The sequence below is a fragment of the Agelaius phoeniceus genome, chromosome 5, assembly GCF_051311805.1.
Source record: "Agelaius phoeniceus isolate bAgePho1 chromosome 5, bAgePho1.hap1, whole genome shotgun sequence".
Lineage (NCBI taxonomy): Eukaryota > Metazoa > Chordata > Aves > Passeriformes > Icteridae > Agelaius > Agelaius phoeniceus.
Genome location: NC_135269.1, coordinates 13,142,305 through 13,169,249, shown reverse-complemented (window position 1 = coordinate 13,169,249; position 26,945 = coordinate 13,142,305). Strand labels below are relative to the sequence as shown.

The 26,945-nt window shown below is 38.7% G+C and overlaps 1 protein-coding gene across 4 annotated transcripts in view; it reads left to right on the top strand.

Annotated features, from left to right (window-relative positions):
- The window catches only part of DGKI (diacylglycerol kinase iota), a 200,623-nt gene that overhangs the window by 87,401 nt on the left and 86,277 nt on the right, over nucleotides 1-26,945 (top strand). Inside the window, exons 4-16 of one of the 4 annotated variants that reach the window (XM_054631243.2) lie at nucleotides 1,014-1,088; nucleotides 3,536-3,592; nucleotides 4,241-4,306; nucleotides 10,008-10,079; nucleotides 10,387-10,503; nucleotides 15,976-16,071; nucleotides 16,373-16,447; nucleotides 17,657-17,752; nucleotides 19,572-19,654; nucleotides 21,402-21,462; nucleotides 24,469-24,582; nucleotides 25,115-25,252; nucleotides 26,390-26,468. In XM_054631243.2, the coding sequence (XP_054487218.2) occupies nucleotides 1,014-1,088; nucleotides 3,536-3,592; nucleotides 4,241-4,306; nucleotides 10,008-10,079; nucleotides 10,387-10,503; nucleotides 15,976-16,071; nucleotides 16,373-16,447; nucleotides 17,657-17,752; nucleotides 19,572-19,654; nucleotides 21,402-21,462; nucleotides 24,469-24,582; nucleotides 25,115-25,252; nucleotides 26,390-26,468 (1,129 nt within the window). The remainder of the gene's footprint in view (nucleotides 1-1,013; nucleotides 1,089-3,535; nucleotides 3,593-4,240; nucleotides 4,307-10,007; nucleotides 10,080-10,386; nucleotides 10,504-15,975; nucleotides 16,072-16,372; nucleotides 16,448-17,656; nucleotides 17,753-19,571; nucleotides 19,655-21,401; nucleotides 21,463-24,468; nucleotides 24,583-25,114; nucleotides 25,253-26,389; nucleotides 26,469-26,945) is intronic. The other 3 variants (XM_077178324.1, XM_077178325.1, XM_077178326.1) reach the window with 3 other exon arrangements.

Sequence of the window (26,945 nt, the reverse complement as noted above, 5' to 3'; positions counted from 1 at the left end):
ATAATTATTCCATAATGTGAGCTGAAGCAGTGTTCCCTGTTGTTTTTTTTAGTGAGCTTATTTAAAATATGCTGAAAATTATAAAGAAATAATTTATTAGAGATTTAAATGGACATGAATAAATTGAATGTAAGAGATCCGAAGCAAAGAAATCTCAACTTACTTTGTATTTATAAATCTTCTGTCCCTCAAGCACAAGTCTGTAAGTTAAATTTACATGAAAATTAATTCCAGCTGGTTAATTAAATTGAGTTTATGGAAGTAAAGTAAGTAAATACATTCTCTCTTTTGGATGTATTCTCTTGCCTTTGATATGCTTTGACCCAGGGGATTCAATGGAAATTATTTCAAAAGTCTTATTGAAATTAATAAAACTAACCAGCATAATTGAGAATTTTGTCCCTGCTGTAACATTTCATAAGCATTTAACAGCATTCTATGAGAATTTTATAATTCTCTGCTAAAATAACCCAAGTACCCAAGTATTTTTCTGCAAGGCAATGGTCAGGCCCATCAAATGAAATATTTTATGATAAGCATGAAATGACCTCTTGCAAACTGATGTGAGTTCTCTGGTTTGCATGTGCAATTTTTCTCCTCTTTGCTCCTCATCTTTGTAGGATGCTCACTTTTAGAGTGATGCTCTGCAGTGTTAACCTGATCCCCTACCTAAAGGGAGCATTCAATTCTAGTTCACAAGCTGGAGTATTGTGGCTGTTTTTTTTTTTTTTTTTTCAGAAAAGTTCAGTTTTTAACCAGAAGAGCTTCAGTTCTTATTTATTTATTTATTTATGTGTGTGTCTATCTATCTATCTATCTATCTATCTATCTATCTATCTATCTATCTATCTATCTTCTTTTTGTTTTTCCCACAACTGAGAGCACCAATGGAGGGAAAAAAATAAAGTGTATTGCATAGAGAGTGAAACATCTCTTGTTTTTCAGCTGGCTTTGTTTTCCCCTGGGCATAGCTCAGCTCCAGACACACACACACTGTCCCTTTGCTCTTGCAGAAGTCTGCCCTGCGGAGGAAGTGTGCTGCCTGCAAGATCGTGGTCCACAACGCCTGCATGGAGCAGCTAGAGAAGGTGAGACATTGCCACCTTCTGGAGCCTGACGTAGCCAACATGCTTTTAATTCTTTTAGTGAGGTCTCAGCCTGGAAAACGCTCCGTGCCAAAGTTTTCACAGCTGTTTTAACAATGTACTTGTGAACGAAACTTGGCTTAAAATTCTGCTTCTTAAAAAAAATATATATTTCTTTGAACCCCGTGAACCATAGAAAACCCCAAAACCAAACAAAGAAAAAAACTAGAGAATGCTTTCACATTTTTAATGTTTTAAGAATAAATTGCCTCTGATTCTAGATTAAAAATTGAAGCTTGAAGATGGAATATCCTGTCATGTACACAAAATTGGCCTTTTACAATTCCCCAACTAAAGCCAACATAATTCATGGTATGACAGCTATACTTATTACGAGCAGTGCCGCATAAGATGCTAGTGTGAACTTTCCCCCTGTATTTACTAGACTATATTGTTTTCTCTTCAAAACTTCTGAATTCAAGTTTTTGTCTGTCAAATGGAAAACAAACCTTTCCTTCATACTACCATTATTTCTGTGAGCATCTGTTCTGCTTCTCATTTCCTTCAAGGATTCTTGATCACACCCAAGCACCTACAGAATATCTATCACTGACTTCAGTCTTCCCCTCAGAGATTTGTCTTCATTATGCCTAACTGGAAATGTGCTAGAGAAATCTCCTCCCCACCCTTTTCAGTCCTGGTGGGATACGTGCAAAAAGTATGTGTGGGAATTTCCCCACTGCTTTCATTAGAGCTTCATTTTCACTCTTAAATGTTTAGCAATATTGTTCTTCATAAAACAAGCTGATGCATAACAAATTTATAGCAGCAAACCTATAAGGAAAGGGCTTTTTCCTTTCCAAGTATTTGGACTCATGTTGACAAATCCCACAGTGATTGCCATAATACCAAGTTGGAGAGGTACCATTTCCACCCCCGATGCTTTTATCCACAGTGAAATTAACATTAGCACATGCTTGCAGCACAAAATGTTACCAGTGAATTTTTCATGATTTCCTTCATCACCAGCAGTGCTGACTTTCCATAGCCCAGTGAGTTGGCGGCATTGGCAGCCAGAGAAAATGAAGACTTAGATAAAACCCAGCTTCTTTGTGCTGTTTTGGAGACCACAAAATCCCCCTCTTGGCAGAGGGCTGTTACAAAGTCTATAAAGTTTAAAACTAGTACCTAAGTCTTCTGCTTGACCCTCTCTGCCAAGGTGCTAATTTTAAGGAAAATAAATATAAGCTGGGTCTTTCCAGCCTGCCATGGCTGAGCAGTGAAACAACAAATTGCAATTCCAGGTGGAGAGCAATAGGAGATTAATATTATAATTAATTTTTTTATGTGTACTAGGTATATGTGCCTTTCATTTCTTTATATGTACTAGGTGCTTTGCTTACTTTTTTGTTTTGTGTGTGCCTTTTAAAAAATTATTATTTTTATTTTTCTCCCTAGAGAAAAAAATAAATTTTCTCCCTAGAACTATGATTTTGAAGGCAACTATTATTAAATGAGGGAAGAATGTATTTATTTGGGGAGGGTTGTATTTAAATTTGGAGAAGCTTGGTCATTCTATATTTGTAACAAAAGCATAGCTGTGCATTGTCTTCAAATGTTTAATTCTTTGAAGGATGGTCAACTCAAACTTGAATTTGTTTAATTTAGTGCATTCTTATTTCACAAATCCTTTAGGCTTTGTGCAGGCCTCTCTCTTCTTCAGGGCCTTTTTTAGTGTCTACATCCCTCTACTCTTATTTCTATTGTTTTTTTTTTCTCAAAACTTTTTATTCTCATAGAACTACCTTATTATTTATTAAGTACTTTTTTTTCTCTTCATCTTCCTCAAAATGTTTTCCATTCATGAGAACTCCTGTTCTCTTTGGAGTGGCAACACCACTGCATGAGGCAATACAATGGTCCCCAAATGATTTGTGGCTGGGGAAGTGGATGCAAACATCCTTCTCTAAGGAAAAGGTAGAAATCTATGAGAATTTGCATGGTTCTTTATGTAAGTTGCAACTTCTCTACAGATTTTGTTTATGAAGACATAAGTACAGGATGTGCAAAAAGGTCTTGAGTAAAGAGTGAAATTTCCAGCACCTTTTGAGACCTAAGCTGAAGTCTGCACTTGTTTGCAAATGATTTTCAGAAAAACAAAACAGATCAAGCAGTTTCCTTCTAGAAGGAGGAAGCAGTTGAAATATTTGAACTGAGTAGGCAGCCATAGCATTAGTGAAGGTGGGGGCTGTGTAGAGGTCCAGCAAGGAGAATTAATATGGCATATGAAAAGAGATTTTTCTGATATCCAGGTAAGGATCCTTTTTCACCCAGTGAAGCTGATATTTTAATAGATAATAAATAATTTGGAAGTCTAGCCTAGATCAAGGTATTGGGATAACTTTCCTTTCAGCTCACTTTAAGTTCTAACAGTTTTATTTCAATGCCAGATTAACTTTCGCTGCAAACCAACTTTCCGAGAAGGAGGCTCCAGATCTCCAAGAGAGGTAAGTACTGGACAAATTTCTTTTCATTTGACATGTGTGCTGGTCCCCCTGGTGTGCAGCTGCAAAAGTGCTTTGAGATTGAGAGGAGTCTCAGAGAATTGGTTCCCAATGGAGTATGCTCCCCTCTCCAGAATAAATGTGAAACAAATTCTAGCTGAAGCACTCTATTACTTATAGAAACCATTTCAGCTGACAGAAACCATTTCACTGTTCTGTTGTCTTTTGCCCACTCATTCAGTTATTCTATCTTTTTCCCTTTTTTTGGTAACATTTTTTCTTCTTGGCCTTTGAGCTAGTATTTTTGTTTTTTGAAAAACTGTTTTCCTCTCCTTTCACTTCTTGTCTCTTAGTCTTTTTTTTTTTCCCTCTAGAACTATCTCAAACATAAAATCAAATATATAAAAACCTGAATACTGAGGAAGTAGTTCTGGCCTTATTTCAATAAGATAAAGAAAACACCACCTTGTCCTTATTCCTCCTACAGTTTTGGTGGTTTTTGAGGTTTTCTGCAGTGCCTGCTGTCCATTTTGCTCCAGGAATTACTCTGTTGGCTGAAGGGACTTTTTCCTTGGTGTCTGTGAACAAATTTTACGTAGATGCAAGGTGCCCATGCTCCTATAACACATCTTTTTTCGTCCTTCTTTGCAGAACTTTGTGCGGCACCACTGGGTGCACCGGCGGAGGCAAGAGGGCAAATGTAAGCAGTGTGGAAAGGTGAGGTTTCCTGCACAGCACAAGCACAGCACAGGGCATTCAGGAGTTCAGGGTAGCCAGTAGGTCCTTCTAGTCATTGCAGTTTTTTTCTATCACAAACACTTGGCCTCTTTTAATAGCTAATGACAAGCCTGAGATGTTGAGCATTCCAGCTCTGATTCCCATGTGGGAAGAGAAAGGCAGCTGCATCTGCAGGAATGAGAACATCATTTGTCCTGGGAGGTTGTGGTGTACCGGCTGCTGAAAGTGAGGAGGAGGAAAGCTGTGACTCCTTGAGCCTTTTTAATTGCTAGGCTAACCCTGTACTAATATGATGTTCTTGCAGTGCTGTCCTCTGTGCCAAAATTGTGATGGCCTATTTTTTAGGCTCCTGGAAAAGAAAGGCTGTTGCTTTCTTTCTGCCCCAGCAGCCTCTAAGATCTGTGAGACTGCTTAATGTTTCTTCTGCTTCGTAGATTGTAAAAGTTTATTTCTAAAAAACTATAAAAAAGGGGAAGAAGTACTTTACATTACTGAATGTCTTCTGAAATATTATGAACCCCTGAAATATATTGGGAGATATTTAAAAATTAACAAGGATTCAATTTCCTTTATTTAGCACTATGCTAAATACTTCTGCCTTCCTCTTTACAAATAGTAAGAAAGTCCATGTTTCATCTCCATGGCACAGCGCTTCAGGCAGAGGAAAATGAGATTTGTATCTGGATACTCATGCAGATTGTCAGCTACCAATAGGACATGCAATAAAAATGTGATGCCCTTTCATAGCAAGTACCTTGGGAATAGTGCAGCAAGGCAGTTTGCACACAGCATTCTTGGGGTATGACTTTGCCATCCTTCTCTGCCTTCTTGGCCTGGATCTCCCCTACAGATATTTGGAATTGATTTTGCAATGAGAGAACTCACCAGGTATCATATCCAAACTTGTGCTGGGTATGTACCCATGGGCAGCCTTGGTTGATATAAGTCTTCAAATCCAACCATCAAACAGACAATACAGAAAACTTCAGAGAAAATCCCAGTTTTCCCCATAAATAAGAAATATTCAGTTGAGAATAACATAAGTATGTTGTAGTAGAGTTGTTTTTTGCCAGGAAACAAAAAATTAGAGAAAATTATAATGAAAATAATCAGATGTTTTTATTGGCCAAGCAGTCTCCTATAACAGCAAAATGCATGTGCTCTACTATAACATTTCAAAAACCTCCAAGTAAGAGCCACCGTTATTATTCTCTTGTCTTGCAAGAAAAGGGAAACTATCACTGAAACAGAGCGACAGTAAGTTTAAAGCAATAAAAAAATATTAATCATAGAATACTTAAGGATTCTGGTAGAACACATTGCTGTATAACAGTCCTATCTCATGCCTGGAATGGGATGGTTAAGTATTTTAGTGATCATTAATTACAGTTCAAATCAAGAAAGTTTTCAGGATGTACCCATCTCCTGCTTCAAGCCATAAACAGGTGGATAGGAATTAATACACTCCATATCCTTAGCACAGCCTTGTGGCTTTATATTCTGTGTGCCATTATGTGCCATGGCTGACACTTCCTGAAAAACTGAGTATACAGGGGTCTGTCACTGTTCAACCTTACATCAGAAGTGCAGTTTGAAAGAAATTTTCCATGTTATCACCACTTGCAATGGTTCATTCACATGGGGGACAGTCTTGTAACAAATGAACTGAATTCCTTTTAGATTAAACTTAATTGGAAGTTCACTCTGCAGTTACTGGTGGGATTTCTTTCCACAGGACCAGACTACAGCTAATTCAAAGTGAAATTATCTGAAAATGCTTGTGTGTAATCTCTTGAGTACTAACAGAGCCTGTGCTACCCTGTTACACATAATTTGCTAGTGCAAATGCAGCTTATAAAAACTCATTTAGGCTTTAGGTTTTTACTTTTCCCAAGAGTGATTTCACTGATTTATTGCTGAAGTACTATATAGAGAAATTGGTACCAGGGAAGTGGGCCTGGAATGTGCAGTGTAACCAAGAAAACTATTTCTGGTTTTTTCTCATGGATTTCCAGACATCATGCCTTTATAGTTAACAATCTATGATTGTTAACTATCTTTCCTGTGGTCTTGCCTTGTTGAACCTTGAGTTCATGTAAAGTTGTAGCATTTACAACATCCTTTAGCAAGAAATTCCTGAACTTAACTACATGCTTGTTTCAAACCTGTCACACATTAGGTCTTTTTCCTAATCTTTCATAGCTGTTGTGTTTGAAGGGATGGTAATTAAGAGTTCCCAACCCATGGCATCCACACCATTCATGATGTTTAAGAATTCTTTTCTTTCTCTTGAAGACATGGAAAAAAAAAAAGACCGTTTTGTAGCTGTTAGCTATTTGTTAGCTGAGATCATCAGAGAAATCAGGATTATTTTTTCTTTCTATAATATGACATAAAAATGCTCAGACCATGTGGTCCAGCATCCATTTCATAAGTAACTATGTACAGTAATAGAAGTTTAAAGATGAATGAAACGGAATCTTTTTCTAATATGCTTCCACTTATCAGTGGCTGAGGGGTTTTCTGAGACTGAGAGCACATTTTAGACCATAATGCTAAACAACCACTATTTCTTTAACCTTCTGTGGTGTCCAGAGTGGGGTGTCTTCCACACAGAGGCAGTGTGTGTCTACAGTCTCTGTAACTAGTCCCTTTAAAGGCCTGTGGATTGATGCAGGGCTGAATGTAAAGTTAAGACGGAAATTTCTAGTGCTTGGAAGGCCATTCTAGTTCTTTGTTATTTTAGTTGAGATTACCATCCAAGTGCTTCTGTTGCAGTCTGTATTTGAGTTGTAATAATACCCATCTCTCCTACAGTTATGCTGCATTAGGGTATCTCTAAGAGTACTAAAAAGAGAAAATCTTTTTTAGGAAAACACTTGCAAAAAAATTATTAGTAGCCCTAACACTGGTGTGAAAATAGTCTTTAATAATCAATACTTCTGTGAGTATAAATAGAACATATCAGAACTAGTAATCCCTATGTTCTGTCTTTGGTGCACAGGTGTCTGTGTTAGTTTGTACTTTAATCCAGACTATTCAGACAGGTTGGATTACCAACACAAGTTGTTTTTGTGGCCATTCAGGCACTCTTTTCCTACAAGTACATTTTTTCTGGTGTGCACAACTGTTTATTTTTACAGGAGCAGCTCACAAAGTGGGGTTTCATGTGTTGTGGAGGGACTGGTCACTGGAGAATCAGTGGTACACTGTTAGCCTGATGTTCTCAGAAAGGTGAAATTCATTTTCTACCTCAGAATTTCTAATTTGGTGCAGAAGACATCCTTGGATGATGGAAGACATCTGAAATTCAGTGCTTCTAATTCAGAGGAGGCAGAAAATATGATTTCTAGTGAAATATGGAGGGTTCCTATGTTTCAGTCCAATAGTCCCTACCAAATCTCCCTGTGACTTACAGTGCATGGTTTTTTTAATCCATTTTATCAGTTACTTTATTTGTGAAGCTAGCTTTCCAATAAATGCCATCTCACCTGAAACTTCTATCTGTAGAAAGAATTAGCTCACATTTGTAAAGCAACTTGAGGAAGGAAAGTGGTGGTTTATTGCTACTTATCATTAATATGTTTTTATTGCTGTATAATTTTCTCTAATGACTCCCTAAAAGCCAAATGACTTACTAAATAAATGAAAAATGATCCATCCAGAACCAGACAAGCTGCTCAGTCCATATGTTTAAAATGCACAGCTGATGGGCTGTGGAATTAATGTACTGAATTTAGACTTTTATTTTTGGAGATTTTGGGAGAGAAGAGTTTCCCATTGATGTTACAAGGCAGAAAACACCAAAATGCTTTGTGCCCATGAGGGACTGAAATAATTATTTTTTATTTTAATGCACTTTGGAACAGGGAGGAGTGAGATTTGTTGGAAAGATTGTGGAGCACTAGAGTAAGTAAATGAGGAAAGAGTGTTTTGTCCAGTGTCAGACCTCTGCTCCAGCGCTTGTATCACAGTTACTGCTCTTATGCTCACACTGAATGGCAGACAAGATGTGCCCAACCAGAAGTGTCTGGCCAGCTTGTCTTTGTTAAGCCACTTCACTACACTCCATTGCTAAACCTGAATATGCCAAATCATTATGAGAAATCTACTCTTTGAATTTCTCTAAATGTAAACCTTGAGGCATGAGGGGAAGGATTGAAACAAAGCCTCAAAAGTCTAGTCAGAGGTGACACAAGTCTTTTCAGGAGTTGGTCTTGGTGATGAGGTCCATGTGGCAAACTGGTTTGAGTACATGCTGGGGACACCTGTAGGTGAAGCTGCAAGATGCACTTCTGTGTTCTGGGCAGGCAGGTAGAGCCTCCTCCTTTTCTGAGTATCATTTGAATTGTCCTCAGCCACCCTGTACAGACAGGTTGTGGCTCAACCCTTCACTTCAGAAGACCAAGGCATCTCTGCATGGGTTTTATTTTTTTTTTTTGGTTGTTTATTTAATTCTCTTCTTGTTGTGCTTGACCTTTTCATTTCACTGAGCACTAATAGGCTCATTTGTCCTGCAGGGGAAGAAGGACTTCAATAACAGAAGCAGTGAGGCAATGACCTGTTACACGTTATTAAATCAGTTTATAACTTTTTTTTGCATTGGGTCTTGGGCATTTTCCAGCATGTAGAAGATTTAGGTATTACTCAGCTTGTTGAAAAGAAAATTGGCTCACAGATTCATCACTTGGTAGAGAGATGGAATTGGAAAGTTCTGGGTTGTGATGGGCTACTTACAGAGATAGAGAGAGGATTGATGGAAGGCCATGAATAAAGGATCCAACCAACTGCAAATCTGAAATCTAAGCAGTAAAGACAACTGACAAACTTTTCACTGAAATTGTGGACTTTCTATCTCTCCAGCCATCAACCCAAATCAATTTTTTTCTTGACTAAAATAACCTTTAACTCAGCTCAAAATTACAGACTGTATCTTATTGTTTGTTGCCTGTGTTGCATGCAGGAGGATATATATAACCCAATTGTCTTTTCCAGCCTTAAAATTTACAGCCAAGTCCTATTGCATTCTGTAGAAAGAAGCTCCTCTCTAGGAGAATAAAATTGCAGTTTCTGGTTGGGGTGGGCTTTTCTTGCTTTAAAAATGCAAAGAAATAATTTATTTTAATTGTGAGATCTGAATCAAGCCATAATGTTTGGGGGTTTTTTTGGAACTTACTGGAAAGATTTTAATCTGAGTCAGTTCAATAAAATTATAAATTTAATTACTTCATTTCCCTGACAGAACATTCCCAGAGAGACATTGTAGTTAATTTTGTTCTGTCATAAAAAAAAAAGGTAATTCTATTCTGTAGTAAAAAAGGAAAATTCAAATTCTTGTTTATATTTAGAACTAACAAGGCTGCAATGACAGAACACTTTGTTCAACAGAAAATCTGAAACTTTCAAGTCTGTAGAAATCCATGAAAAATTAAAATAGATATTTCTTCTCTATTTCTTCCACTGCTTTTAACTACAAAGAAAAGTGAAAAATTTTGCAGAAATCCTTTTAAAAGAATTTTGTGAATATATCCCAGTGGAGGAACCTTCTCTGTTACCTCCTTGAATTGTTTTATCCCCCAAAAATCTGCTTGCCTAGCACACTCACCTGGTTAGAGTTAGAGATATATATTTTCTTATAGTCAAGAGGAATTTAATGCTTTTTCCCCCTTGGTTATTCTAGGGCTTTCAGCAGAAATTCTCCTTCCATAGTAAAGAGATTGTGGCCATCAGTTGTTCCTGGTGCAAGCTGGCGGTAAGTGGAAAATACTTCAGGAGACTGGGTTTGACTAGGAGTGATTGTGGGGTTTTTTTTTGTTTCTTGGTTTGGTGGTTTTGTTTGTCTTGGTTTGTTTTTGTTTGTGTCTTTTTATTTTAATTTTTTTCCTAAGAAGACATGGCTTAGGAAGATAATCTTTAGTTACATGTCCTAACTCTCCATACGTTGAAGGACTTGAAGATGATGGAGTTGGGAATATTGCTCCAGTTTTTGTACCATCACCCTCTTCTTCTCCAGGCTTCCCCTTTGTCTTTCTTGACTCCGCTTTTTCCCTCTCTTCCAGTTTCATAACAAAGTCACCTGTTTCATGCTACATCACATTGAGGAGCCGTGTTCCCTGGGGGCTCATGCTGCTGTCATTGTGCCTCCCACCTGGATCATTAAGGTGAAGAAACCTCAGGTAACTGCATGCTGATGTCTGTTTCTGAAGCTCTCTGGCTGTGCAGGGCCTGTCTGGCTGTGCAGGGCCAGCCTGGCTTCTCTGCTTGGTCCCCCTTCACCAAGGCATGCTTGTTCAACCCTGCCTCTCTCCCTGAAACCCAGCATACATCCATGGTGGTTATGAACCTGTATCCTCCTTCCCCTCCATCAAATCCTTCAGTGAATTTCCCTGTTTGGGATGATTAGCAACAAACATGACTTGTTCTGAGCTCAGATTCAGCTCAGAGTTGTTCCTGTAACTGTGAGTTCAGCAAGCATACTGCAAGACATCCCCTGTGTGGTAGGCAGTCAAGCATGTTTCATTAAATAGAGCTGAGAAAATCCAGGATAAAACTTCACAAACATCCACTTGAACTGCAGTAAGAATTGACTGTGTCTGGACTGGCATCCCTCTGAATTTGCCTTTAATGGACATGTAAAGGATCAGGTCTTGCTTGCACATTCAGCAGTAAACAAACCCACACACTCATTGCTGCACATAACAGGTGTTGGACTTCAAAGCTTATGTGATGGATGTGGTAGGTCTTGGAGAGGGTAATTCACTGCTGAACACAACAGGGGAAAAAAGATATCCAAAAGACAGCTGGCCAGAAATTAAAAGGGGGTTCACATCATGCAAGAATAATTTTTTCTTTGCAAGTCTGTTTTTACTCCAAGTTGAGCTGAAAGAAACAAACGCTAAACATATCAGGGAGTCAGAAATGCTGGTTAAATTTTTTATTTCAGAATAATATTCTTAATTTCAGTCCATCCTTAGGAAGTGACCAGGGCTTTTTGACTCTGCCTTCTGTCTGTCAAGAAGAAGCTAAGAAGTTCAGGCTGTAGCCAAGGCATTAAGACAAAAGTGGTCCATGAAACCAGAAAAAGGCCTAAATTGTGACACTGCCTTTAGTTCCAGTTTAGGGATGTGACAGATTTGAGCATGAGTAGGAAGCTGGTTGTTAAGGACAAGGGGCAGAGGAAATACATGGATCCAGTTACCAAAAAATCAGCCAAAGGGGCCTCTTTCTCCTTTAGGTCAAGAGAGATCATTGCAATATTTCTAGCCACCTCCACTCTGAGGAAAAAATGCTTTTTTGCCATTTGTAGATTTTCCCCACACTCTTCTTTCTCAGTCTCCTCTAGAGAAATACTTTTTTTTCTTTTGTTGAGGAATGTTTGAGTCCTTGGCTGAGACTTAATATCCTTGGCTAATTTTCAGCAACTGTGTGGTATTTGACAGATGCATCCATGCTTGACCTTACTAAAAGAAGCTTTTCTTCAATTCTTTTAATTTTTATTTTGCTTATTTTTTAGTAAAAAAGGAAAATAAAAAATCAAACAAAAAACCCCCAATAAATTCTGACATGTAATTTTCCTTTGATTTGGCTTTTGTCCAAAGCAGGGTGTATCTTCCTTAAAACATTTTTTGAGAATTTGCTTTCTTGTCCATTTTTTTAAAACTTCAAATTAAAATAAAAAATTTAATCTAGGTAATTATAACTTATAGAAAAAAATGTTTTTAAATAAAGACTTAAAATGTTAAGCCAAAAGAAAGTAGTTAGGTTTGTGTGCCTGAGTCACGAGCACAAAGAAAGTACCTGATTATTAACTTGCATTCACATCTCTAGTCCTTGAAATTCATGGTCAGTAGCATGCAAAACCTTATCTTGAGTAGCTAGAGCATCAAATAGATCAAAATTGTATTTAACACAGACAATGGGTGCATTTCTGTGAGGCTTCCTAATAGCACCCATTGGAGTTATGGGAAATGCATCCTTATTACTTTAGAAAATAGTGATGCATCTTTTCAGATTTTTTGGCAGAAGTCTTGTTTTCTTACTTATTGTTTACTTAGTAAATATTTTTCCTCTCCTGCTGTTTCTGGCCAGCTCTATTTCTATGTATTATGACCCTCTTCACCCTATAGAAATGTTTGGTAAACATTTTGAAATATTCACATCACTTGATCCAGAGAGTACAGACACAATATTTACAAATTGTTGTAATTTCACATAAAAAAAAAAAGAATGTGTAACAAAGAATGTGTTGTTCACATATTTAACAGTCAGAATAAATATGGCTAGAAGCTTTTTGGGTATAAAATATTTCCTCAGCTCTAATTAACTACTTACATTGGTCACAGACAACTCCTGAACTGAATTCCCCGCTCATATAAAATTGATTTTAGTGGTACCTGCATCCTGTTTGTTTGTGGTTTCCTTGAAGTAAATAAGATGGCATTTTGTATCAAAACCTTGCCCTGTTTTACAATTTTGTATTTTTTGACTTCCACAAAAATGGTTTTCCGTGCTTAATTTGTACAACATGGGTCACCACCTTTCAAATATTAGGCTTGCACAAAGACCACACTCTGTGTCTTGCTACCAACAATGTTGGGCTAGTGAAGCATCGTGGTGTAATTGGTTAAAAACAAATTTATGCTGACATCTATGGTCTAAATGGGGAGCTTTTGCTTCTTATAAGCAACTGATTTAAAGATGAAGAGTATTCAGAATGGTTCAAACAGTTTTGGAATTGGTGGTAGCCCTGTGTGTAGTGACCGCCTTACATGAATGGAAAACTCCAATACCTCTTCCATGTTATCTGTAATGTAAGCCAATTCTGTAACTTTTCTACTGATTTACAGTATTTCTGCATTGTTAGCAGTGCTTTGATACCAGCTCTCTTTTTCTGGGGCTCAAAACAATTCCATCTCCTAGTTTGTGAAGCAGGTCACCCTTGTTGACTGGTGGTATTTTATTATAGGTGATGTTTGGTAGCCAAAGTGGTGTTAGCTCTGGCACTGGACTTTGCTATATGCTTGTGTTGTGGGAGAAAAGTAGATGATAAGGAGGATCTGCCTGGTGGATTTACAGATTTAGTCTGTCTTCTGCTTGGGAAGACAAAGGCAGTAACTGTAAAATTTCAAGGTTTTTCTGTTCAAGGTGAGTAAATTGGTGGTTTCTTCTCCTCCTTTGAGGACTAGTGAACTAGTTCTAGTGAACACTTACATTTCTGTGTTTATTTCTATATTTCCTCAATTGCTGAGTGCAGCTGACTTGTCTGACAGTGATTTGTGAACAACCAGAAGATGGTCAAGATTGACCTTCCCAGAGACTGTTCATTATTAAAGTAATTTGAAAATCAGTACGCTAAAAGCCTTTGAAAACTGAGGATGAAATGTTGTAAGGGAAAATGTTGAAAAGTTTCATTGGGTTTATCTGAGGTAGGCCATGGCCTTCACACCATCCAAAACTGTACAAGGACTCCCAATTACTCTGTTCATCTACCTAAGCTTTCTGAGAGCTATATGGACCATTCAATAATATGAAAAATCTCTTTTTGAAGATGGACAAACTGACATCCACAAAGGAGAGGTTTCCTCTCTAGAGGGAAGTTAAGATTTACTTATTGTGCCCATTTAAAGGTATGCTTTGCTATCAGGTACCTTGCTAAATAACATTGTTTGCTTACAAAACACTCATTACCTTGTTCTGTGAACAAGATCTTATGTATCCATTTCTTCACTTCAGTGTGCAAAGACTGCTGATTCTCTTTGGCTGTTACTCTGCTGCATGTTTGCAAAAAACTCCTGTGTAAGTCTAAGCAGCTTTTTGCAGTTCATCTGCTACGGACACGAGGTTGCAATTACTGCAGCAAAGCTTTAGGTTCTGTTGACACTATAGGTGTAGGCATGTTTGAAAAAATTAAAAAAAAAAATAGGTGAAATAACATTGTAGAGATGCAGCATTTAGTGCCTTTTTAGTATGGAAATTAAAATGGTTATAACCATGAATGGAGGCTTAGCCTTAAACTGTTTCTTTAATATAGTTGAATGCCTTTTCCCGCTCCACTGTGGGAATATAATCCCCATTATAGTGGGATTTAATGACAACTACATTTAATCATTGTTTAAATAATTCTTTTATAATTATTCAGGGTTTTACTGAGCCATCTTGACCCTTGACATGCGTGTGAGCTTTCAGAACATTGGTAACAAGAGTGTGGATAGACTAGATCTCCTCTCTGACCTGTGTTTTGCCCAAAATGAGGGAGAATCCTTCAGAGAATGCCTGAGGAACTGGGCTAAAGCCCCCATGGGAGGCATCTGTGAATGTAATGCCCCCATAACTTTGTTGACATCAAGACTTTTGCCTGCAGGCAGTGTGACTACTGAGGTAGAGCAGCACAAGACCATGCAGATGGGATTGCTGATGCACTTGGTATTCAGTGCAGTCTTTATGGTTTGTCATGCTTTCAAGATCACTTTGTATCAGCATGGGGAAGATTATGAACTTATGAACACTTCTTTAGGTGGTTTCTCAAAATATGGTCTAAAAGGGCAAATTCCTGTAATTGCTCTACAGAGCTCTCTTGTCTTCAGTATTTTCAGTAAGCAATAAGGTATGACTATTTCCTTCTTCAGAAATGCTGAGAACTTGGGATCTTGTGCTCTGTGGCAGGCTTCTCTTGGTCCATGTGATAGAAGGCAATGCCTCTAGGTATTTCAGTTAGATAGCTGTTAGTTTTTCTTCTCAGGGATGTGGAAACATTAACCTATGAATCTGGTGTGTCATAGCCAAGTCTTGAAATTTTGGAAGCGGTTGATGAGTATTAAGCAAAACTTAGTAGCTATTCTTGTTGATGTTGGATAGCAAGCAGGATTAAGAATAAACATCACTTTTTACAGATTTGATGATCTCTGCTTTTTTAGTGGTACGCATCTGATCAAGGTCAGGACAGAAAAGAACTTTCAGATGAGCTGAGGGAATCTTGCTTTCCTCCTTATAACCAGGAAAAAAAAAATCAATGGACTTTCTTCTAATTTCTCATGCTACTTTGTTTCCTGGTGATGGTTAGAAGTTAAAATACTGCAAAAATATTTGGAGTATTTCCCATAAGACAAAATTTCAATTATGGAAACGGTTAGGATTTCCTGCAGGTATAACTTCAATTAGTGAATTAAAATAAATAAAAAAGTATTATAAAATTCCCCTTTTTACTGTTCTTATCACACCAGAACACCTTTTTGCTCTGTGTCACTGAGCAGACTGTCATCTGCCTGGAGAATAGCCTTAACATAAGTTCTATTTTAATAGATTCTGCAGAAATACCAGCACTTGTACATTTTTTTCCTATGTAGTGAAGTGGTATTAATTTTTAAATTAATTAAAAAATTAAAAAATCAGCTGACAAACACCTTCTCTACTTAAATCCTTAAAAATCAGCAATTCAGTTTGTTCCTTAGCAGATGATCGCACAAGTTTCTTGATAGGCTGGAACTGACTCTACAGTGCCAGCATCATATGCCGTGGCCTTCGTTATGTTGAGTCATAATGGTTGCCAGAGCTAAAACTTGTTGTTTTCTTTCCTAAAAAAAAAAAAAGCAAACCAAAAAAACATGAAAAATACCTTATTTATCATGTTTTTTTATTACATCTTTATGCAGGTGGTCTCCATACCAGGAGACGAGCCTGATTGGGCAGGAGACTGGAGCCCCGAAGGGGAAACGGGCGTCTCCTACCCCTTTTGGGAGGGTTGGCAGGTACAACATGTGGTGTTATGTGAGTCTATGGGAGCATCTGATCTTTTTTCCCCCCTCACAGCGTGGGAAAGTTTCCAGTTCCAAAGCACCAGTCTGGTCTCCGTGTGTGGCTTTCTCCATAAACGGTGGTGTGGAAGTGTAAAGCATGCAGCGCATGTAATTTAAATCTCGAGCATGTGCCAGATACTCTTATCATTCTCCAAGTGGACATGCATGGAAGAGCTTCGTAAAGGGGCTCTGTCTGGGCCTGTCTTCTAAATTTTGTTTTGCTTTTCATGTATTCTTTTTTCTTTTGATGTAGAACTCCTTAAAGACTTCAACAAGGCGAAAGAAGAGAACGTCCTTTAAAAGAAAAGCCAGCAAAAGAGGAAATGATGTAGGTATTCAAGTGTTTTGGAAATCATGCTCCTTTTGTTTAAATGCCTAAACACGGACTTAAAAGTTTTTGGGCTTTTTTCCCCCTTTTTTTTTTCACGGAAGTGTTTAATATATTTTCCCCCTGGAAAATTCCATGATATTGAATTTGTTGTTAGAAGAGATAAAATTTGTATGAAAAGTTTTATTTTCTGAGTTGATTTCTTTTTTTAAGAAACAATGTACCATACTGTGTCAGAAGGATCAGCACCCTAAAGACAGTGTGTTCCCTTGGGATGTAAGAGACTCAGCTCACACTCTTTTTTCCGCTAAGCAGAACAGGGGTGTGAAACTGGGGTTGTGAAACCCATGGTGAATGCACTGATGCAAGGCTGTGTCCTGGATGTGATTTGTTTTAGGATATCTTCTTCAGGGGATCTCGTATTAAAGTTGGACCACAGAGAGAGAAAGCAGTTTATAGATCTATTGGTTTATTTACCATCTGTCTATAGAAGACCTTGCTTCCATATCCTCCCTAGTGGATTAATTATATAGACAAGCAGCCTCATGGGAGAGGTGGAGGGAGACTCACCCCTGCATAGCCAGGGCTCTCTGGCTCAAGTCCTTTCTTGCATGGTGGGAGAACTGCAGACCAGAAACTGCAATCTGTGTCTATAAAAGCCCAGGACAGTGCCCTCATTACTGGGCTCTGGGGTGTCCTGGAGGGGCTACGGAGTAGGGAGGCAAATAGTTTTCTCATTGATGTATCATGTCGGATCTGTGGCATTTGTTCAAAGGTAGGAAAGCACCAAGGCCAAGAATTTGAGAGCAGATTATCTGCAAATAAGTACTTATGCAGCTTCTGTGTTTGATGGAATTCATGGAATAAGTAACTTCTCATTCTATTTTCCTTTGGAAAAACTGTTTGTATTAGAAATAACACTGTCTCTGACACATACCTAGTGTTGTAGGAATAATTGTGGGGAATAGGGTCAGAAATAATCTCAAAAGAATTTTGAAATAGTTGTAAGCTACCCTGAAATTATATTTTCCCCCTCTTATTTTATTCTGTTGTCTCAGCTGGATAAATTGCTCTCACCCCATTGACATGGCTGTACTATTTCCAGTACCTGAGGTAGTTTTGTCAGAGCTAGGTTGGGTCTTCTGTGTGTGCTATGCCAAAGAATCTTGCATCCCTTGTACTGAATCTGTTTCTTGCTTCTTGCTTCAGGATAACAAAGGCCGGCCTTTTGTGATAAAACCTATCTCCTCTCCACTCATGAAGCCACTGCTGGTTTTTGTCAATCCAAAAAGTGGAGGGAATCAGGTAAGAGGATCAGCTGGGTCTGGATTTTAACAGCAGGGTTCCTGCAAATGCCTCTCTTTCTTGGCCAGTCAGATAGAAAGGACTCGACTCTATGCCTGAAGAAGACTGAAGACCTTCCTCAGAAGAGGTCCTTGCTGTGGAATGGCCTTTCTACTTCAGTAGAGTTGGATGACTGGAATGGATATTTAAGTGGTTGTCCTCCTATCTTCGGATTCTTGAAAGGAATCTAAAATGACAGTTTGGAATTTTTCAGAAGATTTCATCTTTTCACAGGGAATTTAGGTTTCCAGTGAAGCTTTTAGACTTTATCCAAAAAGTGGTTTAGCTTTCTAGGAAAGGCTTGTTGAAATTACTGAATGTGAAATGACGTATTCCTACGACATCTAAGAAAAATCATTAATGGTCTTGTACCACAGAGACCAAGTTGCAGTGACTAAAATGCAACAGATCCCTTAGGATTCTTGGAATGGGTACTTACCCAAGTGAATATTTCCCTTGTTCTGTCACTTTTTGAATATCAAAGAATTGGAGTGCCTTTCAATAAACAAGGCCTTTTAATAGGAAAGATTGGTGTAAGATAGAACAGAGGCCTATAGAGCATGGAGGGTGGTATAGGCACTACTCATTTTCTCCTCTGTTAGAGTTAGAGAGGGTATCAAATGAAATGGTTTAGACTGATTCAAAACAAAAGGAAAAAGTTGGTTCTCCTCACAGTCTGTAGTTCAATGAAAAATTTCACACAATCTCTAGTTCAGTGGAAAACTCCTTACGTTAGGATGTGTTGTGGATGCTAAACATGTATACAAGAGGAGATATTTGGAAGTGAAAAACTGAAGTCCTGTACCTCCCTCTGGTTCAAGAGTTCTATGAACTACACACAGCTGAGACTGGAAGAATACCTATGGCAAACATCACATTTATTTTCTCTCTTATACCTTTTCCTAGGTACTATGACTGCTATTCTTGGTTCTTCCCTTCAGAGAAGGTGTCAGGCAGAAGAGCCATTCCCAGGAAGGGATAGCCATGGAAAATTCCTGATGTCTACCCTCAGACCATGTCTGAAAGGCATTCTTGAATTAGAGCACAAGTTCAGCCCATAGAGTTCTTAGCTTTGTGCTACTAGTAAGAAATCCTGTCACTTTGTGTCTGGGAAGAACGTGAAGGAAGGGATTTGAGTGGGAGTATGAACCTCAAACTTTGAGAAAATAGAAATTATACCTTTAGGTGGTGTGCTGGCCACGCTGCATAGAGTGAGGGACCATTGGGGCAGCTGCACCCCACAAAGTCCTTGACTCCTGCTTCATTAGATGGTAGAGGTTACAATGATGATTGATCACATTGTGGTGATGGTGGAGGCTAGAGCACTGTCACTGCTTGGACATTGGGCAGCACACTGTTCAATGTGATGGAGACTTTGGCTACAATCTTGTTCAACTTCTTTCTGTCATGGATAGCTGAGGGTGAGGTGGGATAACAGAGGTTTCTTCTTGTTGCAGGTGGTGAGAAGCAGGAGAACAGGTTGCTGTGGGAGGATGAACCTTTGGTCTGACCCCAACTGCCTGTTCTTTTGGACCATTAGTGATCTGTGCTGTTGAAATGGGTCTATATGCCTGCATGTGCACCTCGTCCTGGATTGCTATCCTACAGAGCAGTCATTTGCTATGCCACTTTCTAGTTTGTCTTCTTGTTTTATGTTGGCTTTATTAAGCACAGAAAAAAAGAAAAGCAGTTGAAATACAGTGAATAATGCACAATATTATTTCCAATAATCATTAAACTGCTCATAACTTCCCTTCCTTTGATTTTTCTTTCTTGCCAGGGCACCAAGGTTCTCCAAATGTTTATGTGGTATTTGAATCCACGCCAGGTCTTCGATCTCTCTCAGGAAGGGCCGAGAGATGCGTAAGTACTGGAGCCTTCATTATTGTGCACCCTATTTCTGATCTGGTCAGGAAAACAGGAAAAGATCCAGCTTGGCTGGATTAGTGACTGTGTGAGGTTTACATATCCAGGTTTTGGTAGCAAGGGGAATATTCTATTTGTGGGGTGCCCTGACGAAGGAAGGAATGATGAATCTGACTCCATGTTCTCAGAAGGATAATTTATTATTTTATGATACTATATTATATTAATTAAAGAATACCATACTAAACTATACTAAAGAATACAGAAAGGATACTTACAGAAGGCTAAAAAGATAATGAAAACTCGTGACTCTTTCCAGAGTCCTGACATAGCTTGGCCCTGATTGGCCAATGAGTGAAAACAACCCTCAACAGAAACCAATGAAACAATCTGCAAACACATTCCACATGTGAGCGCAGCACAGGAGAAACAAATGAGAAAAAAATTTGTTTTCCTTTTTCTCTGAGGCTTCTCAGCTTCCCAGGAGAAAAATGCTGGGCAAAGGAATTTTTTCAGAAAACGTGAATGCCACAGGGGAAGGGCTGTAGTGTGGGGGCTTTTGTGAGACAAGGACCTGCTTCCATGTCCAGACAGAGGCAGGCCCAGATGGCTCCAAGGCTCGCTGAGGATCCCAATGCCTGACCATTCCCTAATGAATGAGCATTCCAGTGGGGTGAGGCTGCCTCCAGACCACCACACCACAGCACTGTGCAACTGTCCCTGCTCACTGAGTAACTAACTCAGCTTAGCCACACAATAATTGAAGTGCAAACCTCTTCCAAGGGAGAGAGTGCCTCTCTTTAAAGGGCTGATTTTTGCTGCCAAGGGCTGAGAAACCATCCTTCTGTAGTACTTGACATGGGGATACTGGCTTTTCTTAACCATCTGTTCAGAACTACTTTCATGTTTTGTAAATATGTTTTATATGTTTTGTAAATCTTATTACTATAAATATTTTACAGTAATAATGGAAATACTTGCCTGTAGAAGAGCAGTCCAAGTGTTTCCTATTCAAGGCACCCAAACTTTTTATTCTCCTGCAGAAGCACCTGCACTGCTGTTCTCTCATGATGTTTAGAAGCTTTAAGTTAGACATAGATTTTTCAGAGCTGTATAATGGGGAAAAGGAGGGTTAGTTCCTCTGGTCACTCAGCTCTCTACATGTGAATGTCCCCACCTTCATTAGAAAATATTTCATTATGGCTTTCTGAAGGGTGCAACTGAAGGAGTGGGACTTCAACGGGTGCTTTTTTTGGTCTCTCCTGTTGATATTTAGATCACATATCCAGAGAAAGAACTCTATTACATATTCTTGCCTTCTGTGGTGTTAAAATACAGTCACTAGTTGAAGAAGCTGTCACATTATACAAGACTCAGAAACAGTAACTCAACAAGTCATGATGAAGAACATTAAATATTGTTTTAAAACCTCAGTGTTTAAATTTGTTTACTTTAGGGTAGGAGAAAAATCAAAGATTTTGACCTCCCCAGAGGGAATATGAAAATCTGGGAGGATGCTAAACTGATCAAACACTTGTCAGGAGGTGCTGCCTGACATGGAGGAAGGCCTCATTTCACATCCTAGTGGTTTTGCATTTCCACCTCTGCTCATATTCTTAGTAATGAATATTTGAAAATGCAGTAAGTGGTGGTTACACTGTCACTCAGCAAAATGCATTAAAAATGTCTGCATTGCTGTTCTCACATTTTTATCCTTTTTCCCCCCCTTTTCCTCCCTGGGCAGGCTGGAGCTGTACAGAAAAGTGCCGAACCTGCGGATCCTGGCGTGCGGCGGGGATGGGACGGTAGGTGGCAGGGACCTGGCAGTGCCATGCTCTTTGGCCAAGTGATTAAACTCCTCACAGTGGTGGGTTTCCCACCCCACCCTGCCTGCAGAGGCATGGATAGACAACATATCTTACACTTGTGAAATCGATATGTTTTTCAATTTTCTGTGTGGTCTGGCCTGTGAAGATATGAGGCTAGGTTCTCATGTCCAAAGCTCTCTTTCCTTTATGCATAAAGATTTTGTACAGCTTAAAAGGAATAAAAAATAACTCTGCTGGTCTCCTCTCATTATATACATTAGATCTGAGGGTTAACTTAGTGTCTGGGAGCCATTATATCTTAATTTCTGCTCCTTCCTGCTAGACCTTGGCAGATCCAGGTTCAGTACTTTTCTTTACAAGACAATTTCTATGTTCCTGGATAAGTGAATGGGGTCAGGTCTTGAAAGGATTTGTGCACCTTCATTTGGAGAAAAACTCTGCAGCTCATGGTCTGAAGGTCATGAGTGGTAATGGAGTTATTACAACTGCATTCTCTTTCCAGTACTTCAAAATATTTTAAATCTCAGTCTGTGACACTGAATGCTAATACAGTTGAAAAACTGACCTTTAATCTCTAGGGGTTCAGTTCCTCAACATGCATTTGATGGCAATTTTAGCAGTAAGTATGATAAGGAAAATTCATTACTACTCATAGGATGCAGTGATTGGACAGAATATATCTATGTAGATGTTTAGGGCATGGAGAGGTGGTTGGTTTATTTTGTAGAGAGCTGAATCCTCTCTCTTAATTCACCTTGGCTTGAACTTCTGGGGGGATTTTTCCAGCTTTTGTGTGTTCTTTTAAAACTCCAGGGGTAGGGATATTAATATCAATGTGTCCCTTGCAAGAATGAAGAAAAAAATCCATGATAAGACCACTGCCTTGCTGGTACATGGGAAAGCAAGACATGACTGTTACTGAATGATGAACTTTTCCTTTAAACATGAAAGGCAGTCCTTTAGCCAGAGGCATCTGCTGAGAAAAACTATTTCCATCTGTTTTCTTTCCCATCTGAGGAAGGGGGAAAAAAGATTATCATTAAGATATTAAAAGAGAAAAGAATACAGCTACATTAAATCAGACCATCCTGTTTCCCTTTGCTGAACTGTGCGAGAGGTGGCAGCACCTTCTCATTAGTATGAGCAGTGCTCCACTGTTACCTCTGCTGCTGCTCAGTTTGAAACAAATTAATATCTAATTATTCCCAAAGCCATTACATCTAGAAATGAAAAATCTGGCTCAAATGGACTTAATGAATATGCAATGAGACCAGATGTTACCTCTCATTATTGAGGTGAATCAGTAACTTTTCCATTGTCACTTCAGGGCAGAAGTGGAAAGCTTTGCTTTCAAAGCAGTCAGGAGCTTTCTGTTTACAGGGAAATGATAGCATGTGTCATCCTGGATTGTGCAACTAATGTACAAGGTTTAGAAGTGACCTCAAGTTAAATAGCAACATTGTGCTTATAAATGGAAATTTGTTCACCAGTTAAAAGCATTTACAAAAGTGGTGGGTATTTTGATGTTACCTGTAGCAGCGAGAGGCTGAAGCACAGATGTGTGGATTAAGTCTGTGGCAATGACAAACTTCTTTAAGAAGTCCTGGCCTACTGATGTTATCTTGACTTTTTATTCTGTCTCCTGTTATCAGTGCAGAAGTATAGATATTTTGAAAGAGAGAGGATTACTTACCTCTGAAAACCTCTTTAAAGACCTCAGTATTTTTGGTGACATCCAAGGTCATGAGAGCTGTAAGTACTTGAGATGGCTGTTGTCAGACAATGAACTCAAGTAGGGGATCACATCCCAGATGAATGCTTTAAAAATTGGACAATTGCTTATGATAAATAGCTGTCTGATAAATGCCATTTGTGCAAAATTAAATTTTTCTTGAAGAGACTTGGAGAAAGAAACACCCTAGAATACTAAATAGCATGGTGGTTTCTGTATTTATCAGGCTACCTCCTCTGCAGTCAAACTCCAGCTATTTTTCCTGATTTCCATGTTATGCTGGGTGTCTTTTTTTGTGAAGCTATCCTGGTTTGGATTGAGAATATCTTTGAAATCACAGTAACATTAGTTGGGGCAAGAAAATTCAATCCAGCTGTAGTCAGGTTTTAGGTTTTCTGTCCTATTTAAAAGTTCACATTTGCAGGAGAAGCTGCATCTTTAAAAACCAGCAACAGGAAAAAAAAATCTTCTGTTAATTTTTATTATTTCTTTATCTAAAAATGCAGCACAGGTTCTTCACTTTTTTTTCAAAGTGACAAGTAGTTTAAAGAAGAGTCCTTTGTTTTTGCAGCAAGAATTTCAGTCACCCAAAGCTTGATAATATCTTTAGCAACAATTCTTTCTCCCTTTTGAAAATTACCATTTAATGAAAACAAAATAATTTACAGCAATTTGTCCCTTCTGGCAAGATTTCTATTTGAAAGCTTTATGTAGTCTAGAAGAAAGATAGAAGAAATAGCTCTCTGAAATAACTAATAGCTTAGGACACAAAAAAGACAGATTTCACTGTTCCAATTCAAAGGCTCCAACCCTGAGCTGTAGTCTGCCTTTTAGTTTAGTCTTTTATTCTTTTATTAGATAGGTGTGTGTGTATATGTGTATCTTGTGTGTATACATATATAGATAGATAGATATAATGTGTTGTACTGATTGAAATAATTCAGCACTAAGGTCTCTTCTATGGGAGAGGGAGACTTGTGAGCAAGTTCATGCTTGGCAGGACAAGTTCTGAGACACCATGCTGTTTTAATGTGTCTCTCATTTTCTTTCATAGCTGTTTGTCAAAGGTTGAGTTTCTTTTGACACAATGGTAATTAAAAAAAATAATTACCCTGAATTGTCCATATTATTCTTCATTCATTTTTAGATTTCCTCTATTTGATCTTCTCTGTAAAAAAGAATATTATGATCAAAATATGTTGTTTTGCCTATAATATTCCTAAAGGTTCTCCTAATTTTCCTTTTTATAGGTGGGCTGGATCCTGTCCATCCTCGATGAGCTGCAACTCAGCCCCCCACCTCCTGTGGCTGTCCTTCCGCTTGGCACTGGGAATGACCTTGCCCGCACCCTCAACTGGGGTGGGGTAAGGACTGGCTGGGGTGCCTTTATGTGGGGTTCTCAGCTTGCTGCTCAGATTTAGTTCTGTGGAGTGGAATTTCCTTTTGGCTAAAACAGCAGGCAGGGCTGCATCCAAGGTCTGTTTCGCTCTGGCAGAGTGGTTTGCTTCAATTTGCAGGTTGGGATTTTGAATTACCAATGCTGTTGTTGCAATAAAAGTGTATGTAGATGTAGCTGGTATTTCAGGCCAGGTAACAAGAACAGTCAACAGGCTTCTAATTTAAGCATAATTTAAACTTTCTCTTTGTTTATCCTTTACTACAGCACTGGGCTTATTCCAGGAAAGGCAGATATTCTTTGAATTCCTCTCCTTATGGCCTTACTTTGCCATTGAGATGTCCTAGACTTGTGCATCTCAATAATCACTTATTAAAATGCTTGATCAAAAATGTATCGAGGGTTTCAGGCATGTGTGAAAGGAGTGAAGTCTGTAGGTAATTGGTAACTTGATTTGTTTTCATCATCTGTGGCTGATACTCTGGTCTCTCTGCTGTCAGGGTTACACAGATGAGCCAGTGTCTAAGATCCTGTGCCATGTAGAAGATGGAACCATTGTCCAGCTGGACCGTTGGAATCTCCAGGTTGAGCGCAACCCTGATTTGCCCCAGGATGAGCTGGAGGATGGGGCACGTAAGGTCAGAGCCTGCTTTTTCCCATGGGAGACACAGAATGCTTATGAACATCTTTGGGTTACACTTTAAGCAGCATGGGTGGGGAGTTCTGCAACTTTTAAATTTTCTATTTGCATCTCTCCCTTTGATTCTTTTCATGTGTCAGTGATTCCAGAGTTGTGTGAAAGGCATTTATTTGTTGTTTGAAACACCCTGGCATTGAATATTTATGTCAAAGATTAAATCCTGGAGAAAAATCCCTAGCATTTTATCAGAAAGGTCATTGCTGTTCCTCTCTAATTGCAGGAAAACTGCCATCCATTCCCCAATTAGACAAAACTAAAAAGAGAATGTAAAATTTAATTCCTTAGGATTTTGCTAATGGATACCAGCTGTTTCCTACTTTACAGCACGGTGTAGTGTATTTTTCTATTTAGCTTCTTTCTATGTGGGCCTCCATGTAATCTCCACTAGTATCTTGGTAGTTGAAGAATGGGAAAATTGTTGCTAGGAAATCTCATAGTAATTTATCATTTGGACTGGAGATGTTGAAAACACCACAAAGCTAAAAAAACCCTCCTGATTCTGTGAACTATTTTCTTCTTCTCAGTTAAAATTTCCAGCTTATCTATTGGATGCTACAGTTGCCTCTCTCCAGCCCTGCTGGGTGTGTAAAACAATGAAAAAGCCAAATGTGTGCCTGCCTGCCTCATGCATCCTCAAAAGGATTAGGGCTTCTTCTCTGGGACTTGGCTTGCTCCTGGTTGTATATGGAGCGAGAAGAACACAGCTGGAGCTTCATTTGCCATGCTGAGCTTGAAGAGCCAGCAAAACTTTTGTGTTGGTGATATGTTAAGTGGTGCAGCCCTATGGGAAATCTAAATGACAACATAAGGAACCCTCTGATGTGTTAACAAAACCACACACATATGATCATAAAGCACTGTAGGTCTATTTGTGTTCTTCTGGCACTTGTATCTGATTATTTTCCACAAGCCATTCCCAACCTTCAGAGCAACCTTCTGCTTACATTTCCCTGATATGTTCCACTATGTTCTTAGTAGATTTCCATGATGAGCCAAGTTTAAATAGTTAAACCCTGGTGTGTCGAGAAATGTTCCATTCACATTGTTTTAATGTCTCTTTATTATCTAATTACAGCTTCCCCTCAATGTCTTCAATAATTACTTCAGTCTTGGATTTGATGCACATGTTACGCTGGAGTTTCATGAATCCAGAGGTAACAGGAACTTTTTATTTCCTTAGCCTTGTGGATGGGCAGTTATTTTATTAATTAGAAATAGAAATATCCTGTTCTTATAATTCAGAAGTAAAGCTGGAACATAAAACATGAAGATACATACAAGAAGAAAAAGTGATTGTGTTGTGAGTTTCCAAGGGACTTCATGATTAAGAAATGAAAAAAGTACAAAGTAGGCTAATGTAGTGGAGGAAAAAGGCAGAAAGGGAAGCTTTACAAAGTGCTAGATCTTTTAAAGGAGATAATATATGTCAGGTGTGAGTGTGGAAGTGGAGGGAAGAGAAGAGCCACAAGACTGGAAGTGGCAGGAATATAATTTTTTTCTCAAACTGAACAGTTATTACCTATGGATCAGTATACCACAATGTCCCTGGACTTGGTACAGACCCAGAGTTCTCTGTGCAAGTTAAAGGGTTCAATGTCCACAGAAGTGTCAGGAATTTGAGCAGCTGTAGC